At 46.0% G+C, this 14403-nt stretch overlaps 1 protein-coding gene across 5 annotated transcripts in view; it reads left to right on the top strand.

Moving 5' to 3' along the window:
- TRPC7 (transient receptor potential cation channel subfamily C member 7) overlaps window positions 1-14403 on the top strand; it is a 124055-nt gene that overhangs the window by 101203 nt on the left and 8449 nt on the right. For 4 of the 5 annotated variants that reach the window (XM_059919486.1, XM_059919490.1, XM_059919489.1 and 1 more), the window contains 3 exons: window positions 6958-7153; window positions 12629-12850; window positions 13495-13575. In XM_059919486.1, coding sequence (XP_059775469.1) covers window positions 6958-7153; window positions 12629-12850; window positions 13495-13575 — 499 coding nt within the window. The remainder of the gene's footprint in view (window positions 1-6957; window positions 7154-12628; window positions 12851-13494; window positions 13576-14403) is intronic. The other variant, XM_059919487.1, reaches the window with a different exon arrangement.

The following is a 14403-nucleotide window of genomic DNA, read 5'->3' as shown; positions in this document are numbered from 1 at the left end:
ATACCCATTTTCATGTGGAGAAACTAGCACAGAGAGGTCTAAGACTTGATGGAGGAGATGGCAGTGGTCAATGCTGGGGCCCAGGTCAGGCTCATAGAGGCTGGGCATCTGGAAATGACCTTTACGTGTCAAAAAGATAGTTTGGGTCTAATGTAAATTCTTATCTTCACATAATTCTCCAATAAGTGATAAAAATATAGATCTTTCCCTGAGCTACTTTAGAATGATTATACCTATTATAGCAGACATTCTACTATCATATAATGTTTATTTATACCCTCTCCTCATGTTTATTCATGACATGAATTTTAAAAGCCTGGTACCTTTGCACTTCTGGAACAGGCTGAAAGCCCACAAAGTTTTGAGGAAAAAGACCTGATGGTACATAGAAAATGTGCTCTTTGGGATGAGGCCTTCACAGCATATTTGCAGGCACTCCCCTCTATCTTATCCTTAAGGGACTCAAGTCCTCTGTCTTATTCTCAGACTGACTGTAGCATCTTAAACGGGGAAATTCTGACCTTTTATTCACTAAAATTCAACTCTAGGATGGGAATAAGGTTTAAACTGTCATTCTTCAAAGTGACAGTGACAGGAAACTGGACTGTCCAGGGTTCGCTCTAGAATATTAACAGAAAAACAGCTGTTAAGTGGGTCTGAGGCAAGCTAAGACCACATCACCCCGTGCCTCAGTTTCCTAGCTTCAACCATTCATTGACAAAAGATGTTTCCTGAGCCCCCACTGTGAGCCACACATTGTTCTGGGCACTGATGGCAGAGCCATGAGCAAGTCATGACCTTGTGGAGGTCACAATGCTCCGTGAATGGGAAAAGAGGCAAAATAATAATAATGATGGTGATGTTGACGATAAACAAATAGACAAATAAGAACATTTTAGGTTAAGTGCTGACAGCTAGGAAGGAAATAAAATTGTCATGCAAAAGAATAATTAGAAAAGGACCTCCTTCAGACATGGTCGGAGAAGGTTGACCTGACCATGTGACAATTAAGTCATGTGACAATTAAAGTCTAACGGATGAGAAGAATGAGGAGGGGCCATGTGGAGAGAAGGGGGAAGGGCACTCCAGGAAGAGGGGCAGGGGCACAGCACCCCGAGTGAGGGGCGAGCCAGAGTGAGGTCAGGGGAGCCTTGGCTGGGTGACTAGGTTTGACTGTTAGCCTATGGAAAGCTGCTAAAGGAGAGAGGCAGGATCTGATTCATATTTTTAAAGGATTATTCTGAGAATTGATGGTAGGGTATGAGAGTCTTTCAGGCACTGTGCCAGGCAGTGTTTTATGCACCTCACAAACATTCTGCTAACTTATTTAATCCTCACGACAAGCCTGTGAAGTAGACATTATTGTTTTCCCATTCTGCAGCTAGGAAAAAAGAGGCACAGCGAGGCAAAGTTATTTAGCAAAAAGCTCACAGTTAAACCCAGAACCTGTACTCTGCGTTACAACAGCCTCACCTCAACACTGGGATCAGGAACAGGGAGCCAAAATATGCAACGGGGACTCATTCATTCAAAGGACAATGAATTTATTTAGCACCTTCAGTGTGCCAGGTTCTGCACTAGGTTTGGGGTTTCAAGGGGAAAGAAAACATAGCTCTGCCCTCAAGGAGCAACCGGGCTATCAGGGGGAGAGTTGGACCCTCAGTATGAATAAATCCGGGCTTTGTGCATCCCAGTTCCTTGGCCCTGATTCTGGGGCCAGACTCTTCTACTTCTGGACCATTTAAATCACGCCTCATTTAGGGCCCAGGATAAACCAAGAGGTGATTCAGAGGACCATGGCAGGGGTGAGGTCCAGACTTCCTCAGGCATTGGACGCTCTTGCCCTGACTGCCCTCAAGGCTGGTCCAACTGCTCTCAGTCTCCAGGTCTGGGTATTAGAGAAGCACAGCCCTGGTGCGGGGGTCTTTCTAGATTCCAAGCACCTTCTAGCAGTCCCCACTGGGATGGCAAGTGAGCATTGTTTCCGCTTCAGCAGAACTCTAGCTCAAGGCTAGCTATTGTCTTTGAACTTGAGAAAACAACCTTTCAGGAGCTGAGCCTCCTGCTTAATTTGAGGCTGCTACTTGCAGATTTGGGTAGGTAACCCTGAACTGAACTGTTCGGGGTGGCGGGCAGAGTTCCATGACACTGAGGGGAGGGCCTCATGGCATCCTGAAGCAGCAGCAATTTCCATAACAATTGCCCCAAACCCTCGCCTTGTTAATCCATTTGTTCTCTGAGGCCCATGCACAACTGCCTCTTCAGACAACCTGTTATTAAAGTCCTGTTATCCAGGCGAGACAGACCTGGTAGAGAACGGATTACCTCGTTCCTGCCTTCTGCATGATAAGTCAGCCCCAACCTTCCCACACACACACACCCCCGCCGGGTAAGAAGAGGGTGAATCACGGTCTATTCAACATCACTCTCAGGCACTTTTTCCCCTTTGACTTCATTAGGAGCAGTTCTTATGCTAGGGTGGCCTATTGATGAAACCTCAGCCCCTTCCACTGCAAGGCAGAAGTCAAACAATCAAAGACAGCACAGGCTGGAGAAATCAGAAAGGGGATTTGCATGAAATCAAGGGTTGGTGATGATCCTTGCAGACAGGAAGGAAAACGGGCCTTGTTCAGAAAAGTCAGTATGCAGCCGAATTGTTAACTCCATTCAGCCCTGTGTGGAGGCACCTGAAGGTTGATGGGGTTGTATGAGTTCCTGGGTAGGGCAAGGCGACCGGAGCATCCTTGCCCACAGCCTTGTAGCGCTGGCTCACACCAGTGCGCTTGCTTTAGACTGGGACCTCCACAGAGACAAACAAGTCCTGTGCCTCCTGCATCCTGCTCTGTATGGTGCCTGGCACATAGTTGGCGTTCAGTGAATGTTTGGCAAATAAACACATGAATAAAAATAATAGGTACCATTTATTGGACTCTTACTATACACTTTAAATGGGTTGCTCCATTTAATCTTCACAGCAACTTAATAATAAGGTACCATTATCCCTTTCATAGATAAGCAAACTGAGGCTCAAGCAGATTTTGTAACATGCCCAAGCTCACACAGCCGGTACATGATGGGGCTGGGATTTGAACCAGGCATGCACCTTTGCTTTCTTACTCCTCCGGCTATCTCTGTGAAGATTCCTGTGACTGACACAATTGGAGGAATCTGTGGCAAACTTGGTAGAGAGCCAGAGTGGGTGGGAGGAGGATATGGAACCAGCAGCCACCATGCCTATCAGTAAAGAACCTCAAGTTTAGCCTAGAGACCAGCTATCTGACAGTGGGGACTTTTCGTGAGACAAGTGGCTTCACGGTGAATATCATCTACGTCAACTGCAAGATACTTTCTTCTTGAAAGACAGTCCCAGACCTCTGCAGTGACTGGTCTTCTGCACCATGCCCTGTATCCCATAGCTCCTGAAAATTATGGGTGATGACTGGTACATGACTCAGAGAGCATCATTACCTCACAAGACATTGGGGCTCGCTCCAGTGCCCAAGCTCTTGGGATGAGGAATGTACTACTCACTCCTCTCCAAGGCCAGCCTTCTCTCTAAGCATATATTATTATAGGTTTCCAAGGTCAATGTAACACAATGCAGTGAGGACACGGTTCACTTATTTCCCACTACATATTAAACCAGAAGACACCACTAACCTGACCTATCAAGTTACTTGTGGAGCTCTTGTCACCACAAAAAGCATCAAGTTTTCCTGAAAGATTTTGTCCTCCTTTTATTTTTCAACAAGGATGTCTGTCATTTCATATTGATTTATAACAGCTCTTTATCTAAGAAAGACATCATCCATTGTCATATGTGTTGCAAATACAAATCCTTTCCTCAGTCTTTTGCCTTATATTTTTACTTAATATGTTTTCAATATCTACAAGTAAAGTTTTATGTGAGAATATCTTTCAAACTTTCCCTCTGTAGTTTTGAAACCTCTCCCAGGCCAAGATTATATAACTACTAATATTTTATTCTGGCTTTGACTATGTAATTTTTAAACATTAAATGCTTCAATTCCATTTAGAATTTATTTAGTTACATGGTTTGAGCTATGGATAAAATAGTGTATTGCTTACCACTTAGCCCAGCTAACTGGACATAAACTCAGCCCATAATGTCCCCTCTGAGAAACAACAACAGCAAAAATAGTCTATTCAGTTAGTCCACTGAAAGTTCATGTCACGGGGCGTGAGTACAAATGAAAGTCCCAAGAGACCCCAATAGTGAATCTAGCCATTATGGATGATCCAAGACAATGAACCCAGCTTTTCCTTAAAGGAAGTCTTTGTTACTGCAACTCATTTTGCCCCATGATAAGAGGAAGCAAGGGCTATAGACACTCCCTAAAGAACTTAGAAGAGTTTGTTAAAAAGGCACAGTTTGGCTAAAATCCCTTCCTGCCCAGCCTGATGCAGAGATTATTGCTTTGGAGGGGGGTTACTTCCACTCAGGCAATCCCAGTGAGTCTGGGCCACTTGTAATTAGATTCTCCTGGAGGTCATGACCAAATTCAATTCCAGAGGTGAATCCTGAAGCTATGGAATAGAAATGAAACAGGTGTGCAGACTGTCTGATGCCCAGACAACAAACTGAACAGATCAGCATTCCAAGCCTTGGGGGTGGAGGTGGGGTGTTAGAGGAGGGGCAAAGGCATAGGTTTAGGGATCTGTAAATATTCTTCTTTTACTGGAACACATACTGCTTAGTGGGCTGGTTCTGTCCCCTCCAGATTATTAACACAGAATGCCTAAGGCAAGGCACCAGGGATAAATCACAGCTTAGTAACAAAATTCATAGCAAGAAGCAAATGAGAACAAAACGCATGCCGAATCTAGGCCATTTTCCCTATTCAAAATGCAGAAGGTTTTCCCTGGATGTGTTCTAGAATTGCTTAGAATTGCTTGCTTCATTTATGTCAGCCAAAGGTTTGTGGGGTTTTCCAAGGTAAGAAAGGGAAAATGAATTTCTGTTAAATGTCCCTCAGTTGGATGTATTATCCACTTCTTAAGTTGTTCCTGGTAAGTACATTATCCTGGACCAGTATCTGTCTGCCCAGCCCCTCTCTTGGACAGCGTGTCCTCTGGTTTTCACCTGACCCTGCTAGGAAGGGACCAAGTATCAGAGAAATTATGTTCTGCCATCTCCTTTCAGTTTTGATTTGGGGCTCATTGAGTGGTTTTAGATTCTCTCTGCCACTGTCCCCTTCCACTAGGGTGATAAATGAAAGATTGCTTCTTAATGGAAGGCAATACCTGCAGTGAATCATGCCCACACATTGAACGGCATCTTTTTCACACAACATGGGTGCTGCATCTCATGTGAGGAAAGTTTTCCCCCTTTCTCAGAATAGCATCAGGAGCTGGAGCTCTAAAATAATAGCTCGATACCCAGTCTTTATTTCTAAACCCCTAACTAAATTACTGCTTACTAAAACTAAGATAAATTAAATATTCCAAACTCACAGATTTAAAAGAAAACAAAAACAAATAATGAGAACAAAAACTCAGTTCAGTGTTCAGTTTTCAGACTCTGAGATGCACAGGGAATGAGCAAACAGCTGGCTAGACACACACACACACACGTACACCCACACACTCACACACACACGTACACACACACACACGTACACACACACACACACACACGTGTACTCTCTCTCACACAGGAGAGCTGAAAATTCATGCAAGTCAGTGTTGGACTTTTAGCCAAAGTGACAAGTACTAGTATTTTTGTACATCTTGTCAAATAAATGCCAATCCTTAAAAAACGCTGATTTTTCTCCCGAGATCTAGCTAATCCTGGCCATTTGTGGGTAAGTGCTAAAAATCTGAAATGTTAAAGAGAAAAAAGAAAGTGCTTTCTCATAATAGGACCCAAACTCTGGATGCAAACTAAAAGCCCTGCACTTAACCATTCAGATATTATCACACACAGGCATGTTCTAAACCACCCAACCAAAATCCAGCTTTCTAATTGAATTCTGTGTCACAAACCTGATATAGGGTCAGAGCCACAAAGTATAGACTGTAAAACGTGCTTGGACCTTACTCTTAAAACCAGTGTATTTGGTGACTTGATAATCTCAAGTGTCAAAGAGCAGTGTCCTAAAAGCCAGCTCTTCCCTGGGCGGCCCTTACAGTACATGCAGTGTCTACCTTGAGTGAGCTGCAGGGTGAGGTTTGGGCAGTTACCTGGTGAATTTGATCAACATGGACACATCAGACTCATCACTCTCATTCCTGAAAATTCATCCCCAGTTTAGAGCACCCGATATATGTGGCTGCAGCCAGGATGGTGGTAAAGCATAGTGGTTAGAAGGACCTGCTTTTGAAAACCTCTGACATGCCTGGATTTGCACCCACTTGCCAGTTGAGTGCTCCTGGGAAAGGCACGGAAGGCTCTGAGCGTCAGTACTTCCATCTGTCAAATGGAGGGAATAAGCCAGCCCACCACAGAGGTGGTCACGGGGCTTAAGGGTGCTGCCCTGTGTCAAATGCCCAGCAAGCCCCAGTCGCCAATGTTGCTGGCTCCATTAGCGAACACCATCCTCTTCCCTCTCCTGTGGGGCTGGGTAGTCTGAGAAAAGACACTCAAGAGACTATTAAAGGAAGAGTATGCTTTCTGAAGCTAATAACCTACACGGACAAACGTTTGCCCTGGTGGTTAATTTTAAATGTTTAAGTAATTGCAACAAGAAAAAAACTGATGCTGCAGCCGAGAGTCCCAATAAAAGGGTTGAATGGAAAAGAAAGAGCCTACCCTTTATCATGGTCTTTCAAAGTCTTCTTAGAAACCTGAATATCTCATGACTTCAGAGTACAGATACCAGCTAGCAGCCCCAGCCCTACTCCAGGGTAACCACTGATGTCTGGGTAGTGGCAACTCTCCTGTGAGAAGTGTCAGCAGATGCAAACCGCCTGAGAGGACTGTCTGTTTCCTTGTAGGGTTGAAGAAAGCTTCAAAACCTTATTTTGGTCCATCTTTGGCTTGTCTGAAGTGATCTCGGTGGTGCTGAAATATGACCACAAATTCATCGAGAACATTGGCTATGTTCTCTACGGCGTTTATAACGTCACCATGGTGGTCGTGCTGCTCAACATGCTAATAGCCATGATCAACAACTCGTATCAGGAAATTGAGGTAAGACCAGTTAACTGAAAATGCTCTCTCTCCCTGGGTTTAATTTGCATTGCTGTTTTCAGCAATGAGGGTAATGACGTCAGAAGCTCGTGTGTTATTAAATGTGAAGCCAGAACAGCAAACAACAGGCATTTTCCCTGGATCGCTCCAAGAAGCACTTCCGGTCAACCTGCCATGACACACGGCAGGCACCATGCATGCAATGGCCCAGTGAGGGCAGAAAGAAACAGGGTCACGAATCTTCCCTCTTTTACATGTGTCCCCTCGGGACAGCATGCAGGTGACCCAGGGCAAACTGGAATGACTGTTTCTTTCACCCTACATTCACTTCTGCCTCTCCCGAGTTATTTATTAAGTACCTACTGTATGCCAAGACTGTGCTAGGCACTGGCGATACAGAGATGACCAAGACACGATCTCTGCCCTTGAAGAGATTCTCACTCAGTCCAGTGAGAGAAAACAGATACATCAATCAACAAATTACAGTGCAGTGGGGCCAGCGCACCCAGAGAAGTCCCAGCAGGTGTAGGAGCTGCAGAATAGAGAGCGTGCGTGACGATGGGGCGCCGAAGCTTGCAGAGGTGATACTTGAAGGCCGTTCAGAGACTCATTTTGCTAGACAAAGGAGTCAAGACAGTATATCAGGAGGCAATTTATCAAAATCTAAAATGCAAAAACCATGAACTATTGATTGCAGCCTTGTTTGGAACGGCAAGAGATGAAAAACAAACTAAAGGAGCATTGCTAGGAATCTAGTTAAATAGATTATGATGGATCTGAACAGAGGGAAACTGTGCAGCTTTTAAAAAGGATGAGGACTTTCTCTATATTCTGATGTGGAAAGGCCTCCAATTATAATGGTAAGTAGAGAAGAGGCAGGTTGCAGAACAATGTATATACTGTACTCTATGTACAGAGGAAGCAAAAGGAACACGTATTCCTTTTTGATCATATAATCATTTGAAAAAGAAAAATAACCTGAAAGGGTACACAAGAAGAGCACAGCAAGGGGCGCGTGTTGAGAGGTGGGGGTTAGAGGTCATGGTGGGTGTACAGGCTTTCTCTTTATACGCTCTTGTGCTTAGAAATCATGTCATTGTTCTACCTATTAAAAGTCAAATAAATAAATGCAACATTAAAACAAAATAAAATGCACTGACCCTTTGACTCAGCAAATCTGTGCGGAAATATGATTTTACATAGATGTTCATTAAAAGAAAAACTTGGAAATAGCCCATCAACATAGGAATATTTAAATAAACTGATATAGCATAGACTTTAAAATACTGTTTATAAACAATGAGAAAGACTTTTTTTGTGCTGACAGAGCAAATCTCTATGATATTAAGTGAAGAAATGCAAGCTGTAGAAAAATATCCATAGGCAAGTCTCATGTACGTAATAATACAAATGTGCAGATACAGAAAGCAAAGGTAGAAAAAGGGTATCCTCTGGGGAAGGGAGTGAAACAAGAAAGAAGATTTGAAAGGACTTTCGCATTTGCTTGGTATACCTCTGTACTTAAAACTTTTATAAGAAACAATTACTTGTGTATAGAAAAGAATTGACTTCCATGTATTTGTTTGCTAGGGCTCTCACAACAAAATATCACAGACTGGGTGCCTTAAATAACAAAAAGTTATTTTCTCACAGTTCTGGAGCCTAGAGGTCCAAGATCAAGGTACTGGAGGACTGGTTTCTTCTGAGGCCTCTCTCCTTGGCTTGCCGATGACTGCCTTCTTGCTGTGTCCTCACAGGGCCTTTCCTCTGTGTATCTCTTCCTCTCCTTATGATGACACCAGTCATATTGGATTAGGGCCCCACCCCTACAGCCTCATTTAACCTTAATTACCTCTTTAAAGGCCCTTTCTCCAAAGATAATCACACTCTAAGATACTTATGGTCAGGGCTTCAACATATGAATTTTAGGGGGAAGATTTGGTCCATAAAATCCCTCCAAAAAAGAGTATTCTAAACAGTAGGAACAGCATGTGCTAAGGCAGGGAGGGATAAAACCATGTGGTATACTCAGCACTGTGCTGCAAGAGTGTAGACTGAGCAAGAAAAAGAGGTAAGAGGAGACAGGAAGAGGTGAGCCAGTGTGAAGCCTTAGTCTTAGCCCCCAGCCTCACCACCCTGCCACCCCGCCACCTACAGGAAAACGCAGCACTGTGTCAGCAGACAAACAACATATATATATATATATATATATATACATATATATATATATATATATTTAAGTGTTTTACAGACTTGGTCACCTATGTGGATAATGAGCTGTTGCTAACTAACCTTCCCTGCCCTCCTGGGCCTCAGCTTCCCCACGTGTAAGAGAAACCAGATGGTGCCTGGAATACATGGGTCTCTGGAGCACTCACCCCAGGTGTTCTGCCCCATCCTATCGAGCACATTGTGCGTTGGTCCAAATGAACATAACGTGGGAAGTCACGTGGTTAGCATGAGTGATGCCCACTAGTTTGGGAGAGAAGTGAGCAAGCCCATGGCTTGTGACGTCCAGTTATCCACCACAGGGCGGTGCCAGGAGACAGAGAGAGCCCACTGCAGCCCACTGGGCGCTGGGCTTCTCCTTGTCTGGTGAGAGCAAATGTCCCCACTGTCTTACTGGTGATTCGTGTACAAGGACCCTGAGATCGGCTGCTGGGACGTGCCTAGCGTTCATGGTCACGATGAACCTTAATGAAGTACGTATTTGTAAGTTCTTACAGGAGAACACTTATTTATTCAACAGATCTTGAGCACCTAAGTCCGAATCCACAGACCTGCCTGCCTCTGTGCCTGCCCCACCCCACCCCCACCCATTGCCTTCCTGTAGGCAGACAGGCCTTCTCCGCCTGAGCAGCCCCAGCCATGCGTCCTGGCCCCCTGCCCTCTCCCCTCCTCGGGATCAGCCACTGCACATTAGCCCTCCCCACCTACATCCTCGCCCTCTCCCCCTCTCTAGCTAATCCTGCCTGTCAGCATTTAAATGCTTCTCTTGATCTTTTTTTTGTTTTAATAAATCTATTTATTTATTTATTTTTGGCTGCATTGGGTCTTCGTTGCTGCTCGCGGGCTTTCTCTAGTTGCGGTGAGCGGGGGCTATTCTTTGTTGTGATGTGCAGGCTTCTCATTGGGTGGCTTCTCTTGTTGCAGAGCGCGGGCTACAGTAGTTGTGGCTCACGGGCCCTAGAGCACAGGCTCAGTAGTTGTGGCGCACGGGCTTAGTTGCTCCGTGGCATGTGGGATCTTCCCGGGCCAGGGCTCAAACCAGTGTCCCCTGCATTGGCAGGCAGATTCTCAACTACTGCGCCACCAGGGAAGTCCCATCTCTTGATCTTTTTAAAAAAAAAAAAAAATAGTAACTACAAACAATCCTCCCTCCATTTCACTTTCCAGCTCTGAACCTCTTTGTCTCCTGTTCTTTACTGCCTACGAAGAATTGTTTACACTTCTCACTGCCTCTCCACTAATTAACTGCTACTCTTCTCCACCCCAGCCCACCCGCACTTGACCTGGTTGAGAACTACTCACCCCTTGGATCTCAGCTCAAATGCTAGCCCTCGGGGCAGCCTTCCCTGACCCCCAGGGCCAGGACCCCCAGCACCCAGCTCTTAGCCCAGCTCTAGATACAAAGAGCTGATGAGTTAACATACTCGTGTCATTGGCCAGGCTGCGTGTCCCAGGAGGGCAGGATTGCCATCCCCAGTACCTACCTAGCACAGCCCAGGCACACAGTAGGTGAGTGCTAGGTGGGCACATAGTAGGAGGTTTGCTGAGTGACTGAAGGTTGAACATCAGGCAATGTATTAAGCTATGGAGATACAAATAATACTTACTGAGGGTTTACTAAGTATCTGACATTGTTTTTCCTGCATTAACTTCTTTAACTCCCACAAGAGCCTATGAGGTAGGTATTATTATCCTCATTTTACAGATGAGGAAACTGAGGCCCAGAGCAGCTAAGTCACCTGCCATGGTTACACAGCTAGTAAGGAACAGAGGCAGGGTTTGAACCCAGCCAGGCTTCGGAGCCTGTGCTCTCTCCACTGCATCACCCTTCCTCTCAGGTCGGCAGTCCCTCCCACACCTCTCTGCTGTACAGCCGAGACCAGGAATGACCCCTGCCCTCACAAAGCTTCCAGTCTAAACGACCTGTATAGCATGTCCCCATAGAGCAGGCCAGGTGCTGATGGGGTCTCAGTAAAAGCAAGCCTGCTGGTGATGACCTTATACTCTCCTGGCACATCCCAGCAGCTTCATGTGGGCCCCTGCTGGGCTCACAGCCCCTTGAAGTGTAGCTCGGGCCTGTGGGGAGAAAAGCCCACTGTGCACAGAGCACATATTCAGTGCCGACCTCAGGGCTACGGGAAGCAGGCTGTCACCATGAGCAGAGGAGCAAGCCCAAGACCACTACAGCCCAAGTTGTACAGACCTACGTCACACAGCTAGTAAGGGTCTAGCTGATTCCAAACCCCACGCCTCTTTCCTGGCCTCAGTCTGCCCTCCTAGGACAGGGGCCCAAGGAGCCTCCCTACAGAAAACACACACCTGCTACCTCTCAGGGGGCCCCACTCAGCATTTCTGGCATTGCCACCAACTCAGAAGTAACAGATCTGCGCTTTAAATCTACCACCACCACCACTAGGGAAGAGGGCATGGCCAGACTACCTCCTGCCAGCTCGTCAGGTTTGCTCCCCTTAAATTACATACACTAGACCTCTTAACATCATTTGACAGCACTCTGACCAATGAGAAATACACTTTCTAATAGGAAACACATGATGGTGTCTGATATGGTAGCCACGAACCACACGCACTGAGCACTCGAAATGTGGCCAGTCCAAATTGAGATGTGCTATGAGTGTAGAATACATGCCAATTTTGAAGACTCAGTATGCCAAGAAAATCTGAGCTATCTCATAAATAATTTTTTTTTTAACTCTCTAGGAGTTAAGCCAGCATTTTATTTATTTATTTATTTTTGGCTGTGTTGGGTCTTCATTTCTGTGCGAGGGCTTTCTCTAGTTGCGGCAAGCGGGGGCCACTCTTCATCGCGGTGCGCGGGCCTTTCACCGTCGCGGCCTCTCTTGTTGCGGAGCCCAGGCTCCAGACGCGCAGGCTCAGTAGTTGTGGCTCACGGGCCTAGTTGCTCCGCGGCATGTGGGATCTTCCCAGACCAGGGCGCGAACCCGCGTCCTCTGCATTGGCAGGCAGACTCTCAACCACTGCGCCACCAGGGAAGCCCTCATAAATAATTTTTATAATGATTACATGTTGAAATGATAACATTTTGGATCTATCAGATTAAATAAAATACATCACTGATATTAATTTCACTTGTTTCATTTTACCTTTTATAATGTGGCTCTTAGAAAATGTAAATGCCCTCGTGTGGTTCTCCTTTGCGGCTGACGTTATGTGTCTGTTGGATAGCACTGCCTCTGATGGTGTGCTGTTGTTTTCCTTGCCTCACAGGAGGATGCAGATGTGGAGTGGAAGTTTGCCCGAGCAAAGCTCTGGCTGTCTTATTTTGATGAAGGAAGAACTCTACCTGCTCCTTTTAATCTAGTGCCAAGTCCTAAATCATTTTATTATCTCATAATGAGAATCAAGATGTGCCTCATAAAACTCTGCAAATCTAAGGCCAAAAGCTGTGAAAATGACCTTGAAATGGGCATGCTGAATTCTAAATTCAGGGTAGGTAGCGTGGGACTTATGGGGCTAGAGAGGCAGCAGGAGGGGGAGGGGGAGCTGTGTGTGTGTGATTCAGATGGTGCCCCTGATACAAGGGAAGTCAGGAGCCCGGACGGACCCCGTGCTTTTCAGAATCAGCCAGCACATCAGCAAGGCTGCAGCACCAGCAGGGGCAGCCGGCCGGCCGCAGTGCCCCTCGTCCTGCGGGCTGAGCCGGGACCCCACTGAGGGACTCCTTAGTGAACTCGGAAGCAGATTAGCTCTTCCCAGAAAGTATCTGCATTATGATGTCTGGGAAGAAAGGTTCCCTGCCCATTATCTCCCCCTCCTGGAGATTCTCAATTGTTAGCATATTAAAATCTCTGGGGAGTCTTGGAGGAAGGACACCCTCATCACTTTAACTGAGTGCTTTCCAAACAAAGCTGACCAAACGGTAATTTGTAACCCACTGACATCCTACAGAACTAGAGGCCCCAGGAACATGTTCTAGAAAGCCAAGCAGCAGTGGGTATAGTGACCTCCTGAGGGTCCTCATTTTAGAGACAGCCCCGTATGCAGGTCCTGTTCGAGTCCTAGCATGTATGTATGTACCATCATGTATCATGTATTATGTATTATATATTATGTGCTCTCTATTTTTTTCCCAGAAGACTCGCTACCAGGCTGGCATGAGGAATTCTGAAAACCTGACAGCAAATAACACTTACAGCAAGCCCACCAGATATCAGGTAACCACCCCTTTCCCAGGTATGGGCAGAAGTGGACTCCGTTAAGACACCGATTTAGTCACGTGGCTGTGTCACTCCCCCCAGAACACAGCTTCATTCCTTCCTTCATTCAACGAATATTTATTGAGTGCCTACTGTATGCCAGGCACCATGCTGCCTCCTGGGGATACAGACATGGTTCCCATCTTACTGGAACTTCCAGTCTATAGAGGGAGAGACATAATGAGCAAGTAAACACACAAATAAATATGTAACTTCAAATGGATAAAAGTGCCAAGAAGAAAACAATCAGATGTTAAAATGGAGAAAAATAGGGAGCCCCTGCTTAGATATGGCTGTCAGAGGATGTACCTTCAAGGAGAGGACAGTTAGCTAAAACCTCAGAGATGAGAAGGAGGCGGCCACGTGGGGCCTTTCAGGCAGAGGAAGAGCATCAGCAAAAGCCAGAGGGGAGAAGCTTGGTGGGACCAGAGCAGCTAGAGCTCAGCGAGCAGGGGAGAGGGGAGGACGATGAGGTCAGAGTCGAAATCAGGGGGCTGGAGCAAGGGCAGGAGGTGGATTTTACTCTGATGTACCTAGGAAGGCAGTGGGAGGAGTCTAACTTGGGGGAGGGAGAAGATGATAAAATTTTATTTGTGCTTTAAGAAGACTAGCTAACTGCTATAATGAGAAGAGACCGGTGAGGACAAGAGTGGAAGCAGGGAGACCAGTGAGGAGGATGTGACAGTCATCCGGGTACAAGGAAGGGCGACTTGGAGTGTGAGAAGGGTGAGGGAGAAAAACTGACTGACTCAATATACGTTTGGGATGCATCGCCAAAGGGACTTG

This window comes from Balaenoptera ricei, chromosome 3 (assembly GCF_028023285.1).
Source record: "Balaenoptera ricei isolate mBalRic1 chromosome 3, mBalRic1.hap2, whole genome shotgun sequence".
In the NCBI taxonomy this organism is placed as follows: domain Eukaryota; kingdom Metazoa; phylum Chordata; class Mammalia; order Artiodactyla; family Balaenopteridae; genus Balaenoptera; species Balaenoptera ricei.
The sequence above is the reverse complement of the archived record's forward strand: the minus strand, read 5'-3'. Positions and strand labels throughout refer to the sequence as shown.